General features: G+C 39.3%; 1 protein-coding gene across 3 annotated transcripts in view; it reads left to right on the top strand.

The window, feature by feature from the left end:
* ltbp4 (latent transforming growth factor beta binding protein 4) overlaps window positions 1–26,446 on the top strand; it is a 54,027-nt gene extending 27,581 nt beyond the window's left edge. Inside the window, exons 7-40 of one of the 3 annotated variants that reach the window (XM_079466035.1) lie at window positions 777–1,051; window positions 1,361–1,463; window positions 2,970–3,038; window positions 5,049–5,171; window positions 6,703–6,867; window positions 7,269–7,703; window positions 7,794–7,901; window positions 8,429–8,557; window positions 8,959–9,084; window positions 9,328–9,447; window positions 9,727–9,846; window positions 9,961–10,080; window positions 10,180–10,299; window positions 10,402–10,521; window positions 10,621–10,740; window positions 11,323–11,442; window positions 11,601–11,720; window positions 13,431–13,550; window positions 13,645–13,764; window positions 15,510–15,635; window positions 15,914–16,039; window positions 16,776–16,898; window positions 20,111–20,242; window positions 20,333–20,458; window positions 20,570–20,713; window positions 22,111–22,359; window positions 22,446–22,517; window positions 22,627–22,755; window positions 23,001–23,144; window positions 23,256–23,408; window positions 23,491–23,761; window positions 23,901–24,148; window positions 24,223–24,372; window positions 24,619–26,446. In XM_079466035.1, the coding sequence (XP_079322161.1) occupies window positions 777–1,051; window positions 1,361–1,463; window positions 2,970–3,038; window positions 5,049–5,171; window positions 6,703–6,867; window positions 7,269–7,703; window positions 7,794–7,901; window positions 8,429–8,557; window positions 8,959–9,084; window positions 9,328–9,447; window positions 9,727–9,846; window positions 9,961–10,080; window positions 10,180–10,299; window positions 10,402–10,521; window positions 10,621–10,740; window positions 11,323–11,442; window positions 11,601–11,720; window positions 13,431–13,550; window positions 13,645–13,764; window positions 15,510–15,635; window positions 15,914–16,039; window positions 16,776–16,898; window positions 20,111–20,242; window positions 20,333–20,458; window positions 20,570–20,713; window positions 22,111–22,359; window positions 22,446–22,517; window positions 22,627–22,755; window positions 23,001–23,144; window positions 23,256–23,408; window positions 23,491–23,761; window positions 23,901–24,148; window positions 24,223–24,372; window positions 24,619–24,755 (5,063 nt within the window). In that variant the 3' untranslated portion in view covers window positions 24,756–26,446. The remainder of the gene's footprint in view (window positions 1–776; window positions 1,052–1,360; window positions 1,464–2,969; window positions 3,039–5,048; window positions 5,172–6,702; window positions 6,868–7,268; window positions 7,704–7,793; window positions 7,902–8,428; window positions 8,558–8,958; window positions 9,085–9,327; window positions 9,448–9,726; window positions 9,847–9,960; window positions 10,081–10,179; window positions 10,300–10,401; window positions 10,522–10,620; window positions 10,741–11,322; window positions 11,443–11,600; window positions 11,721–13,430; window positions 13,551–13,644; window positions 13,765–15,509; window positions 15,636–15,913; window positions 16,040–16,775; window positions 16,899–20,110; window positions 20,243–20,332; window positions 20,459–20,569; window positions 20,714–22,110; window positions 22,360–22,445; window positions 22,518–22,626; window positions 22,756–23,000; window positions 23,145–23,255; window positions 23,409–23,490; window positions 23,762–23,900; window positions 24,149–24,222; window positions 24,373–24,618) is intronic. The other 2 variants (XM_079466036.1, XM_079466037.1) reach the window with 2 other exon arrangements.
* The last annotated feature ends 446 nt before the right edge of the window (window positions 26,447–26,892 follow it).

Raw genomic sequence — 26,892 nt, 5'->3', positions numbered from 1 at the left:
CTGAGATCGTAACATTCGGTTCTCCCTGCGCTTTTTGCTTTCATTGTGTTATTTCTGGAGCATCAGTCTGTTTATGTGAAAAACAGTTAACGCGTTACAGGAATTAGGACTCTTTCTCAAGTGTGAGGTGTGAGTGACAGATGGGGTGGGCCGTAAATTCCTGAACTCGGTTGCATTGTGTGCTTAGCAGATAGTGTTATGACATGACCCGTGACAGCTGGCCTTCAAGCAATGACGGAGGGGTCAGAATATGTGTGCGAGTAAGCGTGTTAGGAATGGTTATAAAGCCTTCCGCGGTGTTTACAGGCATGGTGCGGTTGAGATGCTTGAGGGATTGTTCCCAGGGGTCGGTTTTTATTGCGACTAACAGATTTCAGGCGTTTCCCTTTAGGTATATGTGTCACATTAAACTGTCTTGGAAAATGGGTGCAATGCCTTTTATAATTTTTTTCGCTTCCTTTTAAGTGCCATTTATGCATTTTACTGTTTCTCTCATAATTTACTCACCGTGATGCCATCACAGATGTGTATGACTTCATTTCTTCAGTCGAACACATGAAAGCATTTTAGTATAAAATTATTTGTTTGTTTTCCTCTTCTACGGGGATCTAAGATGTCGAAGCTCCAAAAAGCCCATACATCCATCATTGATGTAATCCATATGAATCAAATGGGTTAATTCATGTCTAATTGTCCGGCATAAAAAATGAATATTAACTACAATGTGGATCACACGTCATGCTGACATCCAAAGTTTGATTTTGATCTCTCTTCAGGGTCCCCCATGGTGAAGGTCAGAGTCCAGCACCCTCCAGAGGCCAGTGTTAAAATCCACCAGGTGTTAAAGGTGGGTTACGGTCCCACCGTGCACCAGCAATCCGAAATGGTCACCTGGTCTGCGGGGCTTTCGGGTGCTCGCACGCACCATCTTCCAGGGGAGAGAGCAGAGGCCCCACCCCCACAGATACAAGCCCAGACCATACGTGGGGATTCGGTGTACACAGAATCTTCTGGGTTCAAATACTGCTTCAGAGAAATCCGCAATGGACAGGTTAGATTGAAGCTCCTTTGTTTCAGATCTGCTCTCTATTCTCATACTTTACATATCTTTCGCAGTTGATTCAGATCCAGCTAGAATAAACCCTGTGTAAGCTTGGAGTATGATGGATAAATCAGGGTCGACTTGTATATGAATGTGATTTTTGCAGTTTAGTTTTCGTACTGTAAATGGTTTGGGAGCTTTTTGTTTGTAAATGTTTGAGAGTATGTCTGCATATTAATCCCAAAATGTTTTCAAGACTCCTAGTGAATAAAAGTGAAGCAACTAAATGAACGTATATGTCTTCTTTCTTTCCCACAGTGCAGTTCTCCTCTGCCCGGTCTGCGCAGTCAAGAAATTTGCTGCCGGGGGATCGGGAAAGCCTGGGGTATCAACGAATGCACGCTCTGCCCAACAGGCTCAGGTGAGTCTTATTCCAGCTGCCGGACCCCCTCACTGCTGTCAGACAGGAATCGTGTTGCAACAATAAACACTGTTATTGTTCACTTTTACTGGGAGATACAGATTTTGGAAGCACAGTTTGTACTAACAGGCAACAAAGCATTAATAAAAAAAAAATTCCCTCTGAACAAATCAGGTCAGCTGGCTACCAAAACATACGTCTTATAAAGCAGAAAATGGAAAATAAGGAGATAAACAAAGCTTTTTCTGGGTTCTTGGGCTTGTCATTTTACTAGCTATTATTATTGTTACTGTCAATGTGTCGCCATCTTAAGGCTGTCTGTCTGGCCAAACATTAAAGTATTTACATTCCTGATAAATATTTATTTTCCTTCATAGCTTTAATAGTAAGTGACACCATCTTTTAATAAACACAGTGAAAAATGATTACATATTCAATGGTTATTTTATGATACACATAGTAATACACATATAAAACATGCAGTGTTTGATACAGTGGTGCCAAACTTTTACGGGAAATGTTGTCACATTATTGGTTAATATAATGGCTTTTGAAAAAGAAACATTATAACAATATTAGAAAATCCACAATAGAAACGACCATTGGAAGATGACCCTATAGCCTAAAACACACGTGACAACTTACCCTGACATGACATCTATGACAAATACATTTAGCCTTACACTAAAATTCAACTTTTTGATTGTTACTGACCTTCATTGTTTTGTTTTCTTTGCCTGTGTGGTTGGCTCATATTGTTGCTCATTTGTTTCAGTACACAAATGATTCTAATTTAAAATAGTTTTGAAGTAAATGTTTGAAAGCAACACACAAAAGCACTGTTAGAAAAAACAAACATTTGCGCAATTGGAATTTGGATTCAGAACGTAGTTACAGAGATGTTCTCTTGAAATCTTCTGGGCACTTCTTCTGTTGTTCCTTTGTCTTGTTTGCCAGCAATGTATTTTCATAACTGCTTGCCGACCCTGAGGGGTTGATAACTCTGAGCACATGGTTACATAATTTCACCTAGTGATGTTAAAGCTCCAATACAATACAATGCGATGGTTTGTGTTGCACCCCAGTGCCACAAATATTTAACCTCACAGGGACAAACAGTTATTTTTATTTTTCATGAGGCACTGCGGAAACTATTTCTGAATTGCTCGAAGACTTTGTTGTGAAGAAACGATTAGTTACCACATAAAGGGAGTATTCACTCAATCTACATTAGGTGATGGGGTGCAGGCTCTTCACAGTTTCTTTTAGGAAACTGAGGGTTTGGTCAATGACCCAAAAAAAGGGATTGTAATACATTTTCCCATATGTAAGACCAAAAACTAAATCACCTGCTGGGGAGGCTAAGTCCAGATCTGGCTGTTTATTGTTGTATTTGTTTTATCCATATTGTTAAAAAATTCCATGCTGTGGTCTTCAGAGTAATTTCTGCAGGCGTTCTTACAGTAGCTTAGGTCATTGAAGCTCAATGTGCTGCTATCTTCACAGGAAACAGAGTGAATGGACAGGGGAGTTGCCCGAAAGGCTTTGAGAGGGTCAACGGGACGCAGTGTGTGGGTAAGAGTCCCCCATTCTTCTGTCTTGGATGAGTGATAGTGCTCATGTTCTTTTTTGCAGGGGCCAAACCCTCATCTTTCTTATTCAAGGAAGATAAATGAATCTTCTGAGCTAATCCAGGGTTATTCACAACACTGGTTTAAAACAAAATCTTTTCATTTAAGATTTAATTTCATGTTGAAATTGGGAACTACAAGTATCACACTCCAAAAAAAGTTTTATTTTGAAGTCAGAGTTGGGTGAAAAGGGCACAAATTGAACCTAGAAAATGCTTGTATTTGACCCAAAAATGGATTAAAACAACCCAGCATTTTGGGTTGAAACAACCTTGCATAAATTAAGTTACAATTCAATGGTTTGGTTTGTCCCTTTTTGACCCAGAAACCCAGCATTTTGGGTGTACCATCTTATTCCATAACCATACCATAGTACCAACACAGTCTTTTTTGGTAAAGACCACTGGCAATAACTGAAGACCAGGAAACAGTTCAGTTATTCTTCAGTTTTAACTAAATACCATGTAGTTTATCCAACAGGATTTAGCCACTCCATCTTTACAAAACACATTCCCCCCAATATACATGTTTTACTTATAAAGCTATTACTCCAAATAAGATGCTGTAATTATGAATGGATGAGTGTTTTCTGATATGTCATGATTTGATGTCTATGATACAATGTCACAAAAGGTCTGAAAGGTGTACTTCGCTGATTATTTCCACAGCATCCACAGCATTGTTGCTAAACAGATCAGATTTTAAAGTTATTGCTGAAAGTGATCTGATGTTCAAATAATGCCAACTCCAGATCTTTTAAATCTCACTTACTCCATTGGGACATAGGCTACAGGGATTATCATTATTTTAGCTTTTTTTACTATTTTTGCAATACTGTTTGCTAATGCTAATGCTAATGGGAAAGACTTGAGTGTTACTTTGTGTCAACTTCTGGCACGAGTTTAACGTGGGTCTCTGTTTATCTGAACATGTTAAGAGGGTTCTGGAAACCATTGTTTTTGCTATTCTTTTAGCTTCATTTTCTGCAGCAGATAATGGCCAAACAAAAGCAGCTTGTTAAATGGCTAACATGAATATAAAACAAATATTTACAAACAAACTTTTTTAGGGCTGTCAGCGTTAACGCATGCAATACTCTATTTTCCGATTAACACATTAAAAATATAGAATTTTTGTCATCCTTTGTCTAGCGTTACATTATATAATGTAAAGGCTTTTAAACCACTTAAGTGTGATTGGAAAGTTGCTTTGACGCATTCAGTGTAGATTGACAGCTTCTAGCTGTGGGAAGTGGCAAAAGCAATGCGACAGCGGTCCAGTCTAGCGTATGCAGTCACGGGCTAAAGGCTGCGTCAGCACACCAGTATTTAGTTCTCTTTCATGCTTGAATGAACAAAACCACACAAGATTATGGCAGAAAGCCCGTTTTGTCTAGCATTTTTGTTAAAACAGACTTCAACGTGTTAAATCAAATCTTAAATGAATGCAATGAGTTGTGAAAATGGAAAAGGGCGTCAGATCTGCGTAATGATAGAGCTCTTAAAGGGGCCGCATTCTATAACCTGCTAATGTTTATCGAAGAACAAAACAAAAGAGGAATCCAATGTGTGTTGTAGCTTTAAAAAGAATTCTTCTGTATTTAATTTAGAATTTAGCATTAAAAAACTGTAAAGTGTTTGAGAACTTCATTCAATGTCTGTACATTTCCTACCTGTTAGACATGATACCTCTCAATTATGCTGTTGAATGGCTATAATTAATAATAAAAAATATATCAATTTAATTGAGACATCAGTTGCAGTGGCTTTCGTTCCTAAAATAATGCTGTTAAAGAAATTGTTGTTTCTACATTACTTTTGAGGTTGTTATGCGATTAATCACAGAAAAATTTTAATCGATTGACAGCACTAACACAACACATATCAAAAAGGACATATCATCACATCTGCCATGTTGTGGGGTTGTGACGGCCGTGTTTCCTCCTCTGGTGTAGATTTTAACGAGTGTTTGCAGCCTGGTTTCTGTGAGAATGGGAATTGTGTTAACACCCGGGGTAGCTACAGCTGTGTCTGCAAAGAGGGCTACATATTGGACGCCTCTCAAGGGATCTGCATCTGTGAGTATGGAGCTGTCGGACGCCACGCCGTCGCCTGAGAGGAGGCTGGTGACGGGAATACGACGGGGCAGCCATGCCACACAGCTACAAGCCTCAGTGATACATGAACTTAATATAAATGTGAGAGTGAGACCTTTTAGCAGGGCATGATACACCTGCAGAAAAGATCTTGTCCAAAAAAAGGTCTTGTCTTAAGAGATTTATTCTGGTTAAAGAGAATTGAAGGTTTTGGCTGTGTGGCAGTGTAGTTCTGTCTATTCCCGCAGGCATTTCTTAGCACCTGTAGCTCGGCTTCTGAGATGACTGCTGGGCGGAGCTATCCCTTGACCTCTGACCTGACTTAATGCGTCTTTGCATCGGGGCCTGTCTGATCATCCCTGTCTCTGTATTATAAGCAACTGACCGTTCAGTCCCTCTGGTGTTTTCTGAATGATTTGGAGCTGCCTCTCTTTGTCTGTGTTTTGCATCTGGGATACTCAGTGGTTCTATTTTCTTCTTCTTTGAATGTTCTTTGAGCCTCCTTTAGACTCTGAGCGCATGTACATTATATGTGTGTCAGTCAGCTTTCAGGTAAGTTTACTCAAGTGAACTGTCCTGATGTGTGTACTAGATGTGTATTACTGCAGTGATTGCTCAAGCTTTTCTATAATGTATGTCATTTCCAGTGGCTCTTTGGCTGATTATTGTATGCCTGGCTCTACTTGAAACCTTGTTTGTGCTGCTAAACCATAATTGACATTTATGTGGAATGAGTAGCAGAATTGCTTATTTCCTTTGGACTGTTTGTTTTTTCTTATAAATTGAAATGTTGTTTTAGTGTTTAAGGTGGGACAACACTTTCAAAACCGTCTAGTCTCTTTTGATATGCACTGAATACAAAGAAACAATCCACCAAATATTGTTATATGTCTTTTTTTATATAAATACAATTATTCACTCTCTCATGTCAGGATAAACCTTTAAAACCTTTAAAAACAAAAGGGGTGTTTTGCACAATGTACAATGATGCTAATGTGCAATTACTTAAAGTGACAGTTCACCCAAAAATTACAATTCTTACATCATCACTATCCCTCGAGTTGTTCCAAAAGAAAAACACAGAGAAAGTATATTGGGAAGAATGCTTGTAACCAAACAGTTCTTGGCCACCATTGACTACCATAATAGGAAAAATGACCATGGTTGTCAAAAGTGGGCCAATGTTGTTTGATTATCAACATTCTTCAAAATATCTTCTTTTGTGTTCTGCAGAAGAAAGTAAGTCATACAGGTTTGAAATGAAATGAGGATGAGTAAATAATGACAGAAGAGTTAACTATCCCTTTAAGAGACATTGAAACGATCTTAAGTAACCGTATGGAAAACCATCTCCCTTAAAAAGCTTTTCAGTTTGTTAAAGGAATGTGATATGCATGTACGTTCCTGCATGTTCAGATTTATGTTATCTTTATTAGTTGTCTAAAACGAAATTATCTGGTTCCTAACTGTGTGTTAGTCGTAAGTGTTATTCCTCTATTATCTCCCCCCACAGCACAGAAGGTGATCTCTGAGGAGAAGGACCAGTGTTTCCGCATCGTAAATCAGGGTTCCTGTTCGCTACCCATCCTGAGGAACATCACCAAGCAAATCTGCTGCTGCAGTAGAGTTGGCAAAGCCTGGGGGAAGAAGTGTGAGTTATGTCCTTACTTTGGCTCAGGTAAGACGTTTTCACAGTCACACAAACCTACATCATAACATTCGTGGAATGCATTTGTGTTAAAAAAATCCACTGGAATGAACATCTTTGATGCAGAAGGGCAGGCGGAGAGTGGGAAAAGATAAATAATAGAACCGAGAACCATATTTTAGTACAGAACATTGAAACAACATGGATTTCGACTATTCCTCATGGACGTCGTCCCACCCACACATCAGCAATATTTCTTTGAAAATATCTGTCGGCATATCAAAGGAGCCAATATTTACTGTGAAATTTGTCTTTATCCACATATCGCTTGGGTTTCAAAACAAGTTTGTTGTTTTGTGCCTGTTGACCATTCCAGAACACTTGAAAAACACTTCATAGACTAAATTCTTGGTGTTGAACTCTGTCCACAGCTGCTTTCAAAGAGATCTGTCCTGCTGGACCAGGATACCATTATTCTGCGTCAGCCGTCAAGTTTAACCAGAAGCTAGCTGAGATGCTCGACACTGGTGGGCCGCCTTTGGTCTCTGAGAACCTTCGGACATCCACTCTAAACATCGGACTCCAACCTGAAAGCTCAAGAACAAACACAAATGCACAGTCGACCAGAACCCAGCAACCTCCACAACTGTCCAACACACAAACCATTAGAGTTCAACAACCACCGATCACTCAGTCAAGACCAGTTCAACCTCCACAATCCACTTCAGTTATTGTACAAACCCCACCAAAACCAAACCTGTCGACAGGAAGCGGGTCTCAAACCACTAATGCCAGACCTCAGCAGCCCAACGTCCGTCCTGGTAGCGTCGCCACGGCAACCAGCCAACCAACCAGAGTGATCACACGTTAGTGATAATCTCCATAAGGAATCTTAAAAGATGTGTATTTATTATTGTGTGTGTTATTGTGTATGAGTTCAATTGAATTGTTTTCAGCTGTTGTCCGGACGTACACAAGCCGACCATCTGTTAACAGGCAGCCAATATCTCCAGCCAGACCACTTCCTTTGCCAGCTACGCCCCGCCCACTTCCACCTAGACAAGGTATAGCAAACATTAAGCCTTATTCCAAGTAAAAAATAAAAAATTTGTAATTTTTTTGAGTTTGCACTGGTGTGGACTTTTACTTCTACTCTAATCTAATGGAAATATAGATGTTGGGTTAAATTAAGGGAACATTTATGTAAAGAGGTACTGGGATTTCTTCAAGATGTTTGTAATATTTGTCCTAAAAGGATAAAAAAATTCAAAGTCAAACGGACTTGTCCTTATTGTTTCGGCAAATGGATGAACACAAAGACTATTTGAGAGATTTTGAGCTCGCCAAGAAAATTCACCGGCTGCCTCATACACTTGACGACCTTTCTGATTACTGAAGTTGAAGTGTTACCAAATGTAAATCAAGCTTAAAGAATGTAGAGCCGGAGGACGCGCTATAATTTTGTCATTATTCACATGTGGTTCAATGAATTTTGGTTTGGAGGCGGATGAATAAGTGTCAGTCATGTTAAGTGCTCAGCATCTGAGATGTGGACCAGACATTATTATGTCCTCATGTGTGCTTTATCCAGGCGTGCGAGTATGTAAATCAAGACCTCAGGTGTGTGGACAGGGTCACTGCATTGACCAACCAGGTGGCAGACACTCATGTACGTGCAACACTGGATATATATTCAATGCACAGCAAGGTCATTGCCAAGGTATGAATATTTGTCTTATTTCATTACTTTAAATTGAACTTTAATGCAGACTTCTATATAACAGAACATTAAAAAATTGTGAAAAAATATCAAAAACATTAAAATAATGCCTTCCAAATTATATAAATATCTTAATTGTTCCTTCGTCACCAAATCTCTACATTGTTCCATGGCACATTTCTGACTGTTTTGCCTATTTTTGCCATTGTTTGAGGATTCCTTTGTCTCCTTGGCATTTCCACAATAAAAGTTCAAAGGTCAGGGGAGAGTTTTCTCTGTAGTTACATTGATGTGAAAGTGCTTTGACCTCCAGGGTCATGAGAGTGAAGTGTTCAGGGACAATAATCATTTCGTGTAAGGTCATTGCTCACCGTCATCTCTCTATGCACACACGCACGCAGATATAAACGAGTGCCTGTTGACACCCAGGCCGTGCTCTGCAGGACAGTGTCAGAACACAGAGGGGAGTTTCCGCTGCCTTTGTCCATCAGGATACCAAACCAACACCCAGCAGACCCAGTGCATTGGTCAGACATGTTTTCTCTAATGTCCTCTTAAAACATCCTCTTTTTATTAGATCCAAGTACATTGGGATTTATATTACATTTTTGCATGATTTAGCAATATACATAATCATAAAGTAATTATGAAATAGCGATGATGTTATTGCAGATGAAAACAGCACTTGCATTCTTTAATGAGATTGATGATAATGATGAATAGTCGTAATGAATCATTTACTGATAAATCCGAATGTATCAACGCCACAGATGTTGATGAGTGCCGTCAGGTGCCGAACCCCTGTAATAATGGCCGCTGTGAGAACACACTTGGCAGCTTCAGGTGTGTGTGCAGAATTGGATACAAGCTACAGGAAAACAGCTGCATAGGTAATTACAATCATTTAAGCTGCAAAGGAAAAATTACAGTACAATATAACAGTAACGTTTGGTTTTGTTGTCACTTTGAACCCGTCTATTTTATGTAATTACATAAATATTTACAATTTATTTATAAAATGTAGTAACTATTACATTATATTACATTTCTTATTTTAGTATCAGTATATTTTCTAAAGAAATTATTGACAGGCATGTGGTCAAAGTCATGTTTTTCATGTCTGAAGAAGTGAATTCTGATTCATTTTATGTGATATTTTGTTTATTTAGACATAGATGAGTGTGTTGACCCTCTACGGTGCTCAGGTCAGGAATGTGTGAACACTCCGGGTTCATTCAAGTGTATTACCTGTAAGCCTGGTTTCGATCTACTCAATGGACAGTGTTCAGGTTATCCCAAGAACCCTACCAATCATGAACCTTTCTTTTACAATATTTGAGACGTATCAGTTAAGCAACATTCCCAAGATCTTCTTGAGTAAAGAATGTCTTTCCCTGATTTAGATATCGACGAATGTCGTCGGACCCCGTCCCCCTGCGCTGACGGCCGTTGTGAGAATACACCAGGCAGCTACAGGTGCTTGTGTCGAACAGGATACAAGTTCCAGGCCAACACCTGTGTAGGTAAGAAAATATGAATTATAAAAAAATTATGATCATGACTCCAGGTGGGTTTAGATGTAAACCACAATTGAATGTGTGGGCCCATGGTGTACATTACAGATGTGGATGAGTGTCAGGACCCATTACAGTGTCCTGGTCAGGAGTGTGTGAACTCTCAGGGTTCGTACAGGTGTGTGTCGTGCAGACCTGGCTTCGGTCCCATCAATGGAAGATGTTCAGGTAAAAAACCTTATAAAAGCTTGCAAACCTCTAGAAGGGGGAGTTATGATTCTGCAAAACAACACCACTACCAGAATGATAACACATCTTCTTTCTGTTCAGATATTGATGAATGCCGTCAGACACCTTCTCCTTGTTCTAATGGTCTGTGCGAGAACACACCTGGCAGTTTCAGGTGTACGTGCAGGACAGGATTCAGACAGCAGGGAGGCACATGCATAGGTACAGTTATTTATATGAATTATGAAGTGTACATTTTCTGATTTTGTGCATCTCATGTATGTGTGTGTTTGTGTACACGGACGTTTCATAATATTTCAGATGTGAATGAGTGTGAAGATCCAGCTCAATGTCCTGGACAGGAGTGTTTGAACACTCAGGGCTCCTATAGATGTATCTCCTGCAGGCCTGGATTTAGCCTAAGAAATGGCGCATGTGCAGGTATACAATATTAAAGTTCATAAGAATCAAGAAATTGACTAAGCTGCTATAAAACCAAAAAGCATTAAATGATAAGTGTATGAAATGTTGTGAAATGCAACCAATGGCTCATACAGCAGGGTAGATAGATATATGTTCCTTCATTATGTTTTATACACCTAGTAACCACATTATTATGTACATAATACAAGACCAACATTTCAGAGAGGTGACGCTGGTGCTTCAATTTGGTAGCACCAGAGTCGTGGGGTGAGGCAGGAAAAAAGAAACACTGAAACTACATCCAAACATAAAGATAACGATTATTGATTTTATTGTTTGTACACAAACTCTCTTTCAACGCAAAGTAGGCCTTAAGTGTAAAGTGTATTTATAGGGTAAACGTAGGGTGACAGAGAACTCAGTTTAGAAGAAATTAGTTGCAAATTGCACACATTTGGTCGCAGTCTAGAGCCCTGTTGCATTTCTGTCAGAAGATCCTAGAAAAAATTACACATTGGACCTTTAAACCATTCAACCGTTATCTTAAGTTGCATGTAAATGCATGACTTATAATTCACTTTGTAATTTTATACATCTCAGATATCGACGAGTGTCGTCAGACTCCTTCACTGTGTGTTGATGGACGATGTGAGAACACTGCAGGTAGCTACAGCTGTCTCTGTCGGCCTGGCTTCAGATTGGATGGAAATATCTGCAGAGGTATAGCATGACATATCCATCAATGCTGCTTTACTACATTGCACCTTGTTAAGTGCAACATTTTATTACTGTGTTTTGATATCACACTCGAAGGTTATTTAAAGTAGCTCGGGTCAGGAAATAATGATGTTTAGAGTTTTTTTCTTACCGTGTTCCAGATGTGAACGAGTGTGAGAATGAACTTCAGTGCCCAGGGAAACACTGTGTGAACTCTGTTGGCTCCTTCAGTTGCGTGTCCTGCCAGCCGGGCTTCGAGGTTCTGAACGGCCAATGTCAAGGTATAGATATTTGTCATGGTTCTCATGGGGTGAGACACGGAGAGAGGACCCAGGTGCAAGGGGTTAACATATATTTAATAAATAATAAAACAAAGACCCACGTGGGGGTAACAGAACAAAACATGACATGACTACAATAACAAGACAGGACTAAAATTACCTACACTTAAACAAGACTAAAATAAACTATCAACGTCAACGTCAACGTCAACGTCAACGACTAGACTAGACTAGACTAGACTAGACTAGACTAGACTAGACTAGACTAGACTAGACTAGACTAGACTAGACTAGACTAGACTAGACTAGACTAGACTAGACTAGACTAGACTAGACTAGACTAGACTAGACTAACAAGACACAGGAACTCACCACACAAACCACAATGAACCAGCACAAGACAGAAGACACAAGGGCATTAAATAAGGGAGCAAATCAAGAGGGAAACAGGTGAAAGGCATTAATCAATAACGAGGGTAACGAGAGGATGGGAACAAAGACGAGACCGGAGAGAGATTATGGAAGGCCATAAGAACAATAATTGTCTCTCTCCACATTTAACATGAGGTTCTGTCATGATCCTGCCACTACACTAAGAAAACATGACATGATGCCGCAGAATCATGACAGATATTATTCAAACTTCTCTTTTAAAGTTTTACGTTAAACAAATGTAACGAATGTAAGCGTATGTTTTAGATGTCACAACTACCCATACAAAAAAGAAGTGTGACGTTAGTATAACCTACTTTCGGTTCATTAGTTTTTGTGTTGTTCTCAGAAATAATAGTTTTATTAATTACACCTTTACCTGTTAAGTATACTTTGACTTCTGTTAGTATACTGTAAAAAATGTAATAGAAATAATACATACTAAATCAATTTTAAAGGGATAGTTCATCCAAAAATGAAATTCTGTCATGAACTACTCACCCTTAAGTTGTTCCAAACCTGTATACATTTATTTTCTCAACTTTTCAGACATTTTTGGGTAAACTAAGTATGATGTTAACTTCACAGTGTGTACTTTTATACACTAAAATACTTCTCCTACAAGTATTGACCTAGTAAACTATGAGTATGCCTATAAGTTGAAATACAAAATGTTGTGTATTTGAAGTTTATTGTCACACTTAAAGTATACTTTAAAGTACTTCTAAAGAAAATGAAAAGCTGACGACGCCCTGGGTTTTATGCTGCAGTCCCGCCGGCTGCTCCGCCATCTTGGGAGGCTCATTCTCCACTGTTATTATTGTTTTGATATGTACCGTTACTTCTTTTGATTGATATTTGGAGAAATCGAAAGGGAAACTACCAGAGCCTTTTCCAGAACGACTACGCGTAATGGTATTGTAGTTTTTAATACAGCAAGACCTACCATATATTATATTACTTAATCAAACAAGAAAAAACAAAACACTCCATTGAACGCAATAGCAGCCTGCCTCCCAACGTGGCGGAACATTCAACACGACATGACGTCGATAGACAAGCTCTATAAACAAAAAATAGTACACTTAGAAGTATATTATTAGTACATTGATGCAAGAAGTGTGCTTCTTTTTTGCGGAGGTAGTCAACATTGATTTAAATGTTCACTGTTTTGATAAACCTTTTGAAGGTCACTTTAAGGTATGGAACAACAATCTGCAGCCATTTTGCAAACTTGACGTCCTTCACAGCTGCTTTGTTTCACTTGTGTCTTTTCAGACATAGATGAATGCGTCGGAAATCCCTCGCGCTGCACTAACGGCCAGTGTAAGAACACTCCGGGCAGCTATAGATGCGTTTGCTCTCTTGGGTTCCAGCTAAAAGACGGTGCCTGTGCTGGTAAGAGAACATGCAGGGTGATTTCATCATTGTGTGATTTCTTCCATCTCATTTTACAGCATTGACACAATCTTTATATATCTGTCTCTATCAGACATTGACGAATGTTTGGACCCACTGCAGTGTCCCGGTCAGCAATGCCTGAATTCTCCAGGCTCGTACCGCTGTGTTCCCTGCAGAGACGGGTACAGCATGCAGAACGGACACTGTTCAGGTTAGATGAGCCCTAAAACCCAAACCGCAGCTCGCAACCACAACCATTTACGACATCTGGATCTATAAAATCCAAATGTCACTTTGAATCTTTGTAAATGCTTGTTTTGCACGCGTCTAGGAGCAACCTTTATACTGTGGATCTTTCAAGTCCTCTTGAAGGTTATTTGAGTGTAAACAGCTGCTTCTCTGCTGGCTTTTCTTAAGAGCGTCACAATAAAGAATGTACCGGAGAAAGTTGCCTTTGGCAGACAAAAGGCATCTAATGTGTCATCACAAAACTTCATTCCTCCGGGGAATATCTGTCTGTGATCGGCTCTCTTCCTTCCTCTCTCTGTAGATGAGAATTAGGTGTGAAGGGGGCATGTGGCCTACAGATGGCAGAACTCAAACCTCGTGTTTGGGCACGATTATCTATTTCCGCGTTTCGGTTTGAATCATACAGACGATGAGATAACTAAAGGTGATGGGGTCAGGGATGTGTGGAAAGGATAAACTCAAAACATATGTCTTGAAGATGTATCGTCTATCTGTCCCTCTCCCTTAAAGGCAGATATAATTATAAACAGCACATCATAGAATCTTCAAGGCATTACATACACATTTAAATATGAAGTCATTTTAATAGTATTCAAACCCCATTCTAAAGAAGCAATTTTTGTGGTGGATTTGTTTGTTTGTTTGGATCAGACCAACCCGGCTACATTCCCAAAGGTGCGAGTTTAGGGGGAACTATCTGTTTGTCCGACCAATGACAGATGTGAAAGGTTAAGTGGTAAAATGGACATCGTTTTTTCAGCTCTGTTTAGTGATTAACTAAAAGTCAGAAAGTATACTTTCAGTCTACTTTTTATGTTCTTATCAGAAGTGAACATAAAATGACACGTATAGTATACTATAAGTACATTTTGCCTATACGTTAACCTATTTTAGTCAAGCTATATTTCAGATCTGTACTTAAATTACAATTAAATGTATATTTTATAAAATGTAATTCCTAAATAGGAACATAGTAGTATACCTTAAGTGTTTATAGGAAGTTCCCTAAAAGAAATGCTTACTACAGTAAGTATGGTTTCACGTTACCTTCCGATCTGTTTTCGGTTATAATATAAAAATGTATTTAATATTGTAAATATATTAATAATATATAAAAACTACTCAACATGTATTGATTTTTTTGCGGAGGTTCACAACTTGTACTTTAGGAGAGTTGCAGTACAAACAAACAAACAAAGTTATAAAATTGTTCTGCTACTAAAGTATTCTTAAAAGTATACTTCTACTAACTAGTAAATGGTAGACCAATTTAGTCTTGAATAGTATTGAAACGATAAACTTAAAAGAATACTAATAATAAATTATTATTGTTTGGATACCACAAGTGAATTGAAAATAAACAGTATTTGAACTTAATTTAAGGATACTTTATACAATTTGAAACATACTTTTGTGAAGGTTAGGTATTTTGGTAACACAAACCAGCTGGTGTTTGTCAGCTATACAAAGTTCATTAAGGGGTGACAAAAACAACATGCCCATACGGTTAACTGCCCATATGGTGTTAACTTAGAGGATGTAATCATAAGACAGGGGTTACAATCTCTTAATATAAAAATAGGGATGTAAAAAACATAAGTCTTAGCCAAAATCATCTTGTCAGACAGATTGTCTGTTAGTTTCTGGCTTGTCGCACACATTAATAAACGCTTAATGCTAAACATAACTTGTTTGTTTTCTCTTCAGACATTGATGAATGTGCGAGCGCTCAGATGTGTGGACCACAGAACTTGTGTGTGAATACAGACGGGTCTTATCGCTGCGACTGCCTGCCAGGATACAGAGCAGCTGGTCCCGGACGCCAATGCCGAGGTCAGAGAGCATTTAGATTCACATTTAATTTATTATACTCAAAAATGTTATAATGTAGTCTTTAACACTTCTGCCATAACACTTTGACATTTCTCTCAGGCAAGTTTCTTACATTCTAAAAACTGAATGAATATTTAAAGAGGTCAGCACTGAGGCTGCTTGTTGCTAAGCAACCGCTGATACACTGTAACACTGATATGGAATGTGAATGTCTGACTCTGGGTTTGTTTTTGATCCAATTTCTCCCGTTCAATCATTCTGTGCTTATTCTGGCTCAGACATTAATGAGTGTCTGGAAGGAGACTTCTGCTTTCCAAGAGGAGAGTGTGTGAATACAGACGGCTCATATAAGTGCGTTTGCGCGCAGGGCTACAAGAGCGGCGTCAACGGGACGTCCTGTCAAGGTATGACGCAAGACATAATACACAGCCATAGATCGTACTGTTATACTGCCATTCATCAGCGAGAGGAGATGGGAAATTTTAAATCTCAAAAGAAAAATGTGTTCTTGTTGTCATCCTTATAAATCTCAGCCCTCGGATCTGTGGACTTGTTTTAAAGGGAAGGTCTCAAATCAGAAAAATTTCAAAACAAACTTGCTCAGAATAATAAAATAAACTTTTCTGTTTTATGTCTTCCACTTCACACCACTCTAGATAAAATAAATATATAGAATAATTACACATTATCAAGGGGGGCAACACATGCAGTTTCTGCCAATGTCATGTTAATCTTGAGTAACTTTAGAGCGTATCTGTAGAGTGCATTACTTTGCGGCCCCCCAAATTAAAACTTTACCAAATAACGTTTTACAAAACAATCTTAAACTTAGAATTTCAATACAACCAAAACAAGTTTTGTTATACAATGCTGGAACATCCAAACTTTTGATTTGTGGTCTTATTTCTCGGATGTTTGACTGCATGAAATGTACGATAATTTTCTAGATTTCATAGAATGCCACAAAATCTGTGGTCCCCTAAATCCATCTCGGGGCCCCCAATTTGAGAACCACTGCTATAGAGTACAGTGTGTTTTTCACCTTTCCCCAGTCAACTCATTGTCAGAGAAGAAATGTTTTATGTTTTGGTAGTAATTGAGTTTTGTTCGGGAGGATGTCATTCTGATTTGTGTTACCAGATATTGATGAGTGTGCACGAGAGGGAGTTTGCCAGGACGGCGGTTGCACCAATACAGAGGGATCATTCCTGTGCCACTGCCAAGCTGGCTTCACCACTAACCCAGAGAGAACAGCATGCCTGGGTACAAACATACACATGCCATTGCATACAGACAACAGCATTTAACTGGGAATTGCTTCACATTTCATTAAAGGGTATTGAAAGTTGGAGAGAATGTAAATGACATTTGAACTGCGATTTAAAGAATTTGAGATTTAGGCATTTAAGATTAACCTTCCTGCACTGTGCAAACTTTAGCAATGGTTTCATGTGTGGGGTTATATTGACCTCAGAAATGTTTTAATATAAAATTAATTACTCAAATTTAAATTATTAGATTTTTTTATATTATAAGAAGCTGTTGAATCTCATAGAATTTAAACATCTTTTTTTAAAGAATAAACAACACCATTCTAGCTTTAGTTCCAGAGGGAATGGGAGAAGAATTAATGAAAACAATAAAAAATATATATTATTTTCATATATTTATGTTATTATCACATAAATGCATTTTCTTGATGACAATTGTAAAGACAAAAGATGTCAAAGTTGCTTTGGGGTCTTTTAGACCCTAAACATAGATGGACGGTTAAATTACATTTACATTTAGTCATTTAGCAGACGCTTTTATCCAAAGCGACTTACAGATGAGGAAACATTGGAAGCAATTATAACAACATAGGCAACAAAATACATAAGTGCATCAAAACTAGTCCATTAAAGCCTAGCACAGTATTCAAAGCTAAGAAAAGTGAGGTTTGTAGTTTTTTATTTTTTATTTTTTTTAAAGAAGGAAAGGGAAGAGAGTTAGGAAAAATTAATCAGCGACGTGTTGACGGAAGAGATGCGTTTTTAGGCGTTTTTTAAAGATGGCAACCGAGTCTGCTGATCTTGTAGCAGCTGGTAGATCATTTCACCAATGTGGAACAGATCCAGAGAAGGTACGGGAGAGTGACTTTTTTCCTTTTTGGGATGGTACCACTAGTCGTTGTTACTTTGCAGACCGCAGTGATCTGGCAGGAACATAGATCTGCATTAGCGAGTGGAGATACGATGGTGCAGACCCGGTGTTGGTCTTGTAGGCCAGGAGCATAGCTTTGAACTTTATGCGGGCGGCAACAGGGAGCCAGTGTAACCTGATGAAGAGCGGAGTTACATGCGCTCTCTTCGGTTCATTGAAGACCACTCTTGCCGCCGCATTCTGGATCATCTGGAGAGGTTTGATTGTGCAAGCAGGAAGTCCAGCCAGAAGGGCATTCCAATAATCCAGTTTGGACAGGACAAGAGCCTGGACTAGGACTTGCGTAGAGTGCTCCGATAGGAAAGGTCTAATTTTCCTAATTTTGTAGAGGATGAATCTACAGGACCGGGTGGTGCTGGCAACATGACTTGTGAGGTTAAGCCGATCATCGATTACCACTCCCAGGTTTCTGGCTGTGCTGGACGGTGTAATCGTTGATGAGCCTAGTTGAATGGCAAGGTTGTGGTGAATCTTTGGGTTGGCTGGGATCACAAGCAGTTCCGTTTTTGCAAGGTTTAGCTGCAGGTGATGATCCTTCATCCAAAGCGAGATGTCACTCAGGCATGCCGCGATGCGAGCAGCGACCGTCGGATCGTCCGGTTGAAATGACAAGTAGAGTTGTGTGTCGTCGGCATAGCAGTGATAGGAGAAGCCATGCTTCTGAATGACCGAGCCGAGGGATGTCATGTAAATGGAGAAGAGTAGCGGTCCAAGCACTGAGCCCTGTGGCACCCCCGTGTTGAGCTGTTGGGACGCGGAGACCTCATCTCTCCAGGATACTCTGAATGACCTACCCGAGAGGTAGGACTCAAACCATTGCAACGCCATTCCAGAGACACCCATAGCACTGAGTGAAGCCAGGAGGATGTCATGGTGACAGTGTCAAAGGCAGCAGACAGATCCAGTAGGATGATTACAGATGACATGGATGATGCTTTTGCCAGTCTCAGGGCTTCGATGACTGAGAGCAGTGCAGTCTCTGTGGAATGACCAGTCTTGAAACCAGATTGACTGTCCAGGAGTTTGTTTTGCATGAGAAAGGGGGAGAGCTGGTTGAACACAACTCGCTCCAGGGCTTTGGCGATGAAGGGAAGAAGGGAGACAGGCCTGTAGTTTTCTAGCAGTGTAGGGTCCAGGGTGGGTTTCTTTAGAAGCGGTGTGATGCGGGCCTCTTTGAACGCTGTGGGACAAGAGCAGGCACAACCGTTGGAGAGATGGCCTGGAGGAGATGGGTGGGGATGGGATCCAGTGGGCAGGTGGTAGGGTGGCTGGAACCAATGACCTTGGAGACATCAGCTTCAGACAGAGGAGAAAAGGCGGGGAGCACACACGTGTCAGGGATGTGGGCGGGTTCAACAGGTGGTGGCGTAGAGAACTGGCTGCTGATGGCAGTAGTTTTCTTTACGAAGAACGATGCAAAATCAGCAGCTGTTAACTCCGATGAAGGTGCGGGAGCAGGCGGACAGAGGAGAGCAGAGAAGGTTTTGAAGAGCGTTCGAGAGTCCGGAGAGTTGCAGATCCTCGAGTGGTAGTAATCTGTAATATTTAAACAAACAAAAATACCTAAGTTTATTCGTGTAAATATATTGATTTTGACCAACTATGCTAATTTATTTCTTGTTCAGTAAAATATTTTTTTCTAAATTGGCCGTTCAAATCAGTGGCATTACGTATTTGTCTCTCTATCGCCATCTCTGTTTGAAACATAAAATTGCAGGTTGTCTTTAACATTTCCCACAAAATTAGCAAACAGTTGGGGATTTGGGGTAAGGTAAGAAGACTCTTACCAGATTTTTATGTATATGCTTAATACATTTTTCTTAAGAATAATTTTAGTTTTTCAACCAGAAAGGTTACAGATTGCATCTCTAATTATAATATCATCGTCGCGGTCCTTCCGAAACCTTGAATGTGCAGATAAGCAGTTTTTTAGGAAATGACAAACAGTGTACTTTTTAAATTATTAAATACTGTGTTGTAAGTTCACAAGCACTTAACGATAGTTTTTTTGGTTAGATATAAAAAACTGTGAAAGGGCAACTAACCAACAATACTGATTTATAATGCCAAAATAAATCACACAATATGGAGAGGTTTCAGAGGGACAGCAGCGATATGCTTTTGGAAATACTATTTTATGTTTTGTATAACCCTGAATCTTATCTGAATTGGTAATAAAACAATTCAAAAACATTGCTCTGTACTGTCTAAAATCTCCAACAAACAAGGACAAGTGTGCTTGTGTGCTCATTGCAAGCTTTTTCCTTCTTCAGATGTGAATGAGTGTTTGGACTCTGAGGGGGCCGTGTGTGGATCCCAGCGCTGTGAGAACACCATCGGCTCTTTCCACTGCGTGTCATCCTGTGAGCCTGGATACCACATCACAGTCATAGGAGAGTGTGTGGGTAAGCTTCAGAGCCCATAAACAAATAACCCAAAATAAGACTTTTGCCATGTTCTGTGTACAGAAATCAAATGAAGAATCTCTCTCGCAGATATCAATGAGTGTGCCAATGCGACTGTGTGTGGGAAAAACTCCTATTGTCAGAATCTGATTGGCACATATCAGTGCATCTGCGACCGGGGCTATGAGTCCATGGGCAACGGGCAGGCATGTGTCGGTGAGTCATGTACATACATGCATGCTTTCAGATTCTGTAAATGTGTGCAGAAAAACTTTGCAATAGTGTCACAATAAATGTACAGTACACTTTATGTTTCTTTCTCATCAGACATAAATGAGTGTGAGATGATGGAGGGTGTGTGCGGCTCCGCACGCTGCTGGAATGTGGAGGGAAGTTTCACATGCGAGTGTGAGAATGCACAGGAGGAATATAGCCCACAAGCACAGCGGTGTATGAGGAGAGAGAGTGCAGGTGGGTAGCACACACTCACACAAATAAGAACTTTTTTGAAGATTATTACTGTTTCACTGCTGCCCTCTAGTGTTCGACTGAGGACAGAAAAGGTTATTTTTGGACACTTACTTCAAATCAAATGTTCTTTAAAATAGTATTTTAACAGCAGTTAACCCTGCAAATATGAGTTCAATAAAAGGCAGAATAAGTATTAAATCAAATGGTAAATTAATTCAAATAAATCATGATAATTAAATAAAAATAAAGTGAGTAGTTTAGGAATTTATCGTGATGATCAAAAAATGATTAACTCAGTTAAGGTATTTTTCCTTTCATGGCCTTGACAATTATATACAGTTTAAAACTTGATCTTGTTTTAACTTCTTATTTATTTATTTTTGTACATTTTGGTACATGAATGTGTGTGCATCGTATGTGTGCATTTAGTAAAAGTGAAGTGCACATTTTAAATGAAATGTATTAAACTTTTGATTATCACCTAATTTTATTTTTAAAAGTGTGTAAATATTAAGATATATGAAAAGTTTTTTTATCCTAAAAATGAAGTTTTTTTGCATTACAATAAATCAATCTAACTGCATTTTGGTTGTTTTGATTAAGTAATAACTCAACAAATCACATCTTACACAATTAAACACAATAAAAACATGATAACTTAATAAACAAAATTTGTATATAAAAATGAAGAGAATTTCAAATTATATTTTCATTGCTTCAGGATTCTCTGTATATGTATGTTTACTGTATTTTTGCACCAAATTGCACTGTAACTTCAATAACTGCATTAACTAATCTACTGCCCTGTAACCTTATTAACTGCTTTAACTCATCTTCTGGACTGCAACCTATTAACTGCAGTAACTTGTATACTGCACCGTAACTTTAATAACTGCATTAACTTCAACAACTGCATTAACTCATCTTCTGGACTGCAACCTATTAACTGCATTAACTCGTATACTGCACCGTAACTTTAATAACTGCATTAACTTCAACAACTGCATTAACTCACCTATTGCACTGCAACTTTAATAGCCAATGTCAATAATTTATGCATACCTAAGTCACTTGCACTATTTTAGTCTAAATTATTATCTGTTCATATCCACCTGTACATTAATGTTCATAGTATATAGCCATCTGTATATATTGTTCATAGTATATACCTACTGTCATATTTTCATAGAACATACCTACTGCAAAATATTTTTATAATCCATGCCCACTGTATTATATTCTCTCATATTGTATTCTGTATTTATTCACTGTATATCCTGCACTTGCTAACTGCACTTCTGGTTAGACCTAAGCTACATTTCGTTACACTGTACTTGTATATGTGTAATGACAATAAAGTTGAATCTAATCCAAATTTTTGTGTGGATTTACTGCAGGTAGTTCAGGACACCCAGACGGAGCTTCCTCTTCCACAGCTGTGCATGGATCAATTGGTTCTGGCTCAGAGTCTGGTTCCCTTCCTCAACATCGTCCTGGAGAGCTGAGAGAGTGTTACTACGGCATCTCTGAGCCCTACTCGTGCAAGATATTGACTCGGAACACCACGCTGCAAGAGTGCTGCTGTACGGTGGGCCAGGGCTGGGGTCTCCTCTGCCAGTATGACATCTGCCCTGAACCTGGAACAGGTGAGGAAAATTTAATATACGTGTTCATTAAGCCGAATGTCATGCTTTTAACTTTCTCTTACTCATCAATAACTCTCCACGTTTAGCGGAATACCAGTCGCTCTGTCCTAACGGAAGGGGTTATGTTACCGTGGATATGGGACCTTTCAGCTATAAAGGTAAAGCATAATCCGAACGCTCGCACAGGCTCTATATGCTCTCACGGTTATCTGTGATACATCTTGCCATTTGTTCTTTCTAATCTGTGTCTGGTTGACCTCTGAACAGATGTGGATGAATGTAAGCTGTTTGATCCGGAGGTGTGTAAGGGTGGCGTGTGTGTCAACAACATTCCTGGCTACGCGTGTTACTGCCCCAGTGGATTGTACTATGACATGGAGCTGATGGAGTGTATCGGTCAGCATTAACAATATTATTGATAATGATACTTTACTTAGCCTTGAAGGAATCCATGGATATTCTTTGGGGGGATATTTATGACATAGCATCGTGTGTAGCCTACTACGGTCCCAATACTTAAAGGGACCGTTTACCCCAAAACTCACTCACTCTCTTGTCATTCCAAACCTGTACGACTAAAGGTAAATAAATGATGATAACATTTTAAAAATCTATCTTTTCGTACGTCTCTCTTTCTGTAGATAATGATGAATGTCAAAGTGAAGATTCCTGTCCTGGGAGCATGTGTGTAAATACATTAGGGACATTTTACTGTACGTGTGAGCCGCCTCTAGTGCTGGATGACACACAGCGCAGCTGCGTCAATGCAAGTGACCTTACTCAGGGTAAGAGAGAAATTAATACACACGTTCGAACACATGTTAAGTAAAGTAACAAAACGTACCAGCCATTAACTTTTCCTATGTTTGTTTTAATGATCTGTTCCGCTTGTTCAGATGAAAACTCAGATTTCTGTTGGCGTCATGTGACGGCGAGTCTGGTGTGTCAGAGCCCTCTGCTGGAAGTTCAGCTGACCTTCACTCAGTGCTGCTGTTTGTTTGGTGAGGCGTGGGGTCTGCAGTGCGCCCTCTGTCCCCGCAAAGATGAAGGTACCCACACATACTCATGCAATCTGTTACGGCCCTCTTATGACTTTTTAACACTAATAATGTTGTTTTAACTTGTGATCAGAAGACCATGAGGCTTTGTGTAATGAGCTGGGTCCTCCTCCGTATTCTCCACGTTATTTTGAGCGCTTTGGCCTGCAGCCTCCACCTGGTAGAGGAGAATACCTTCCACCTTACGGCCGCCCTGAGTTTCCCGAACCTCTGCCAGGGCGTCCGGAGTACCTCCCTACTGATTATGATGACTACAGCCCAGGGGGGAGACGGTCTGGGCTAAGAGAAAGACCACCCACATCATATGGACTCCCAGATTCCCCCTATAGACGGCCATCGACGAGGTAAGCTGCGTAACGGATGAATCCCCTTTTACAACTTGTTAGTTGCTCATTTTCAGTCCGTTCCCTTTGTTACACCAATAACTTGACTAATTTAACCTGCGATCAAATTGTGTATAACTCTACTGATCAATTTTTTCAGTGGAAGTCGTTATTATGAGGAAGACGATTATGAAACTGCCCCTGGTCCTCCTTTCGGGATCCCCGATCCTCGCAACGAACGGGCATTCGATGCACGACCCCTGCCAGCCCGCCCAGACGGGCGCCCACTGAGCCTGGCCCCCCTCCCTGAAAACTCCCCCTACAGTGAGAGGGAGGAGTCATGGAGAGTCCCGCCCCCATTCCCAATCCTCCCTGACAGGCGAGAGGGACCGCGGAGAATCTATGACCGTGAGGAATGGCAGCAGAATTTTAATCGTGGTGGGTTGACTGTTCTTTTAACAATGTTTGTTTGGTTGTTTTAGGGAGATATGAACCATATGGAAGTCTGAGTTCAGAGGAATGTGGTATCCTTCAGGGTTGTGAGAATGGCCGATGCATCCGTGTGGATGAAGGATACACCTGTGACTGTTACGATGGTTACCATCTTGACATCACCACCATGACTTGCATAGGTAAGACTTTCTTTTTTATCCGTCATATTCATAGCTATTGATTTTGTCTCTAATACAAAGATGGACACTGAAACAGACTAAAATAAAAACAGAATAAAAAGAAAAGAATTGCATGAATGTTTTGTAAGTTGCTTTAGGCAAAAGTGGCTGTAAAGTTGTAGTTGCAGTACACCACTCATCCATTAACTTTATTATTAAATATTAATAAATCGTGGTTTTATTTAAAAAAATTATTTATCGCCGTAGATGTTGATGAGTGTGAGGAAGAAGACACAATAGACTGTGTGAACAGTCGCTGTGTGAACACGGAAGGCTCATACAGGTGCGTGTGTCTCAGGGGATTCATCATGTCCCGAAGACCCAACCACTGCATCCTTGCTTGAGCGATCACACACACAAACCCAACAAAACACACAGTCATGTAAGTGTGTAAGCCGTACTGCCAATCATCTGACAGTTTATAGATTAGTCCTATCAGGTCAATAGTCATTTTTTTCTCTGCATTGCTGTAAATTGTTACTTGATTTACAATGTTTGTATCGTAAGACTTAATACCGAATCTTTACACATTATAACACAAGTGAAAGACTTGGATACTGTCTGAAAATTTTGTGTCTTTAAATAAACGTGTTAAAGTTTGGTTATGTTTTTTCAGAATGCGGCTACAGTAGATAAGCTTAAATGACTAAGATAAAGATGAAACCACATCAAGCAGGAGCGCTTTTGAAACCTAAATTCTGTACGGTTTACTCCAATTTTAATATTTATATACCCAGATCAATGAAGGCAATTTCATATATACTATATAAATATTTTTACAGTACATGATTTTATATTTTTGTCTGTAACTTTGGTGTCTGAGAATCTTCCTGTGTTATTATTTGTTACTGTAAACGTTTTCCGCCACTTTTTTACTTTAAAGCTAGTCTTCTGCCTCACCACAAATCTTATTTCATGTAACAGAATGCACTGTATTTGTGGGGGAAATGCCGTTGTGTGAACTTTCACGCAACTACTATTGTAAAAAATACTACTATTGTTAGTTACAGTACATTATTTTTATGTATGTTTTTGATATCCTCTACTTTATGTTAGAAAAAAATTATTTGCACACATTCTATTGTATCGCGTGTTCTGTATTCATTTGTTGACTTAATGTTGATTTTTTTTTATTTTCATTTACATCTGGATGAAGAAGATTTTTTCTTGTTCAACGGTGAGCCTTGAATTAGACAGACATAATTGAAATCCTGTTTGTTGTCATTCTTAGGCGCTCTCATTACCCCCTCACGTGCTTTGTGTGAGGTATCTAACCAGCTTATCTGCGTGGCCATAATGTTCCTATAGTGTTTATATGAATCCAGCTCATACTGTATGTCCCTTTATAGGCCAATCCTCCCACATCACACAGGCAAGCTGATTAAAAGGCTTCACTTCACTCTTAATGTGCTTCTATGGATTACACAGACCAGCAGAATATCAGCTTTCTCTCCATTGTGCCTCCACCCTACAAAATGCAGTGGAGATTTCCAGTTTGCCTATAAACCTCCTCTGATCCTCGTTTGTTGATAGTGTTGTGTTGTATTTAGTTAAAACACTGCAGCAATGGGTTGAAGTGAGTGCATTACACATATACACATACGTAAAATGCTAGAAGTGCTGCTGAGTGTTTATGGTGGAGCTTTAGGTCAAAGTTCGATTCAGTTCATAGTCATGTCAACACGTGGATCAAACAACGTTATGGATGTGACGTTTTGAGTCAAAACTTGAAATGTAAATTTCTAGAGAATGTATTAATCGGCAATATATTGAATCGTCTATTTACTTTAATAAACCCCTGTTGATAGAGTCCAGACATCAGAAACGTATTAGTCTATGCACGAGTTTTCTATTTTAAAAAAGGCTGTTTTGGATATGACCAGAGCCAGAGTCGCAATAACAGAATTTCAAAACTTTTGCATGTCACATGATTCAAGTAGCATTCAGATAGTTCCAGGAAGTTATGTTTTCTCTTTACATGCTTTATTTCTTTCTTTTTTTATTCATTAAATGACTTTCGATCTTTAGATGTGTTAAACGTTCGTCACAACTGGTCTGTTGTGCTGCAGCTCCATTCGTTAGTAGTAACTTCCGGGAGACTATTAAGAGGCTCCATGAACGCCATTGCTGTGAAAAAGATTTTCCTTCGGATCTCTCTCTCTGTCAATGGCTCTGGAGTTGACAAAAAAGGATGCATGTTTTAAAAAATTCTTTGTAAGAGTTCTGTGAATTAAAATGTACAAAACAGCTCAAATAGTCAACCAATGGAGAATGGATGATTTCATAGAACACAAACTAGTTTTATTTTCACGTGCCTATTTGTAAGAAACAGGACTGTTCGGCATGTGTTCGTTTTTTATGTGACAATTCACTTACCAGACTGTGGACAATTGTGCTTTAAAAACACACAAAAAAAGCTTAAGAAACTTTGGGACTCACATATTGGCATCTGACCAACAGGTACGATGAAAACCATTGGTA

Source organism: Barbatula barbatula (assembly GCF_947034865.1).
Source record: "Barbatula barbatula genome assembly, chromosome: 10".
NCBI lineage: Eukaryota > Metazoa > Chordata > Actinopteri > Cypriniformes > Nemacheilidae > Barbatula > Barbatula barbatula.
This window is presented reverse-complemented; position numbering and strand designations above follow the sequence as displayed.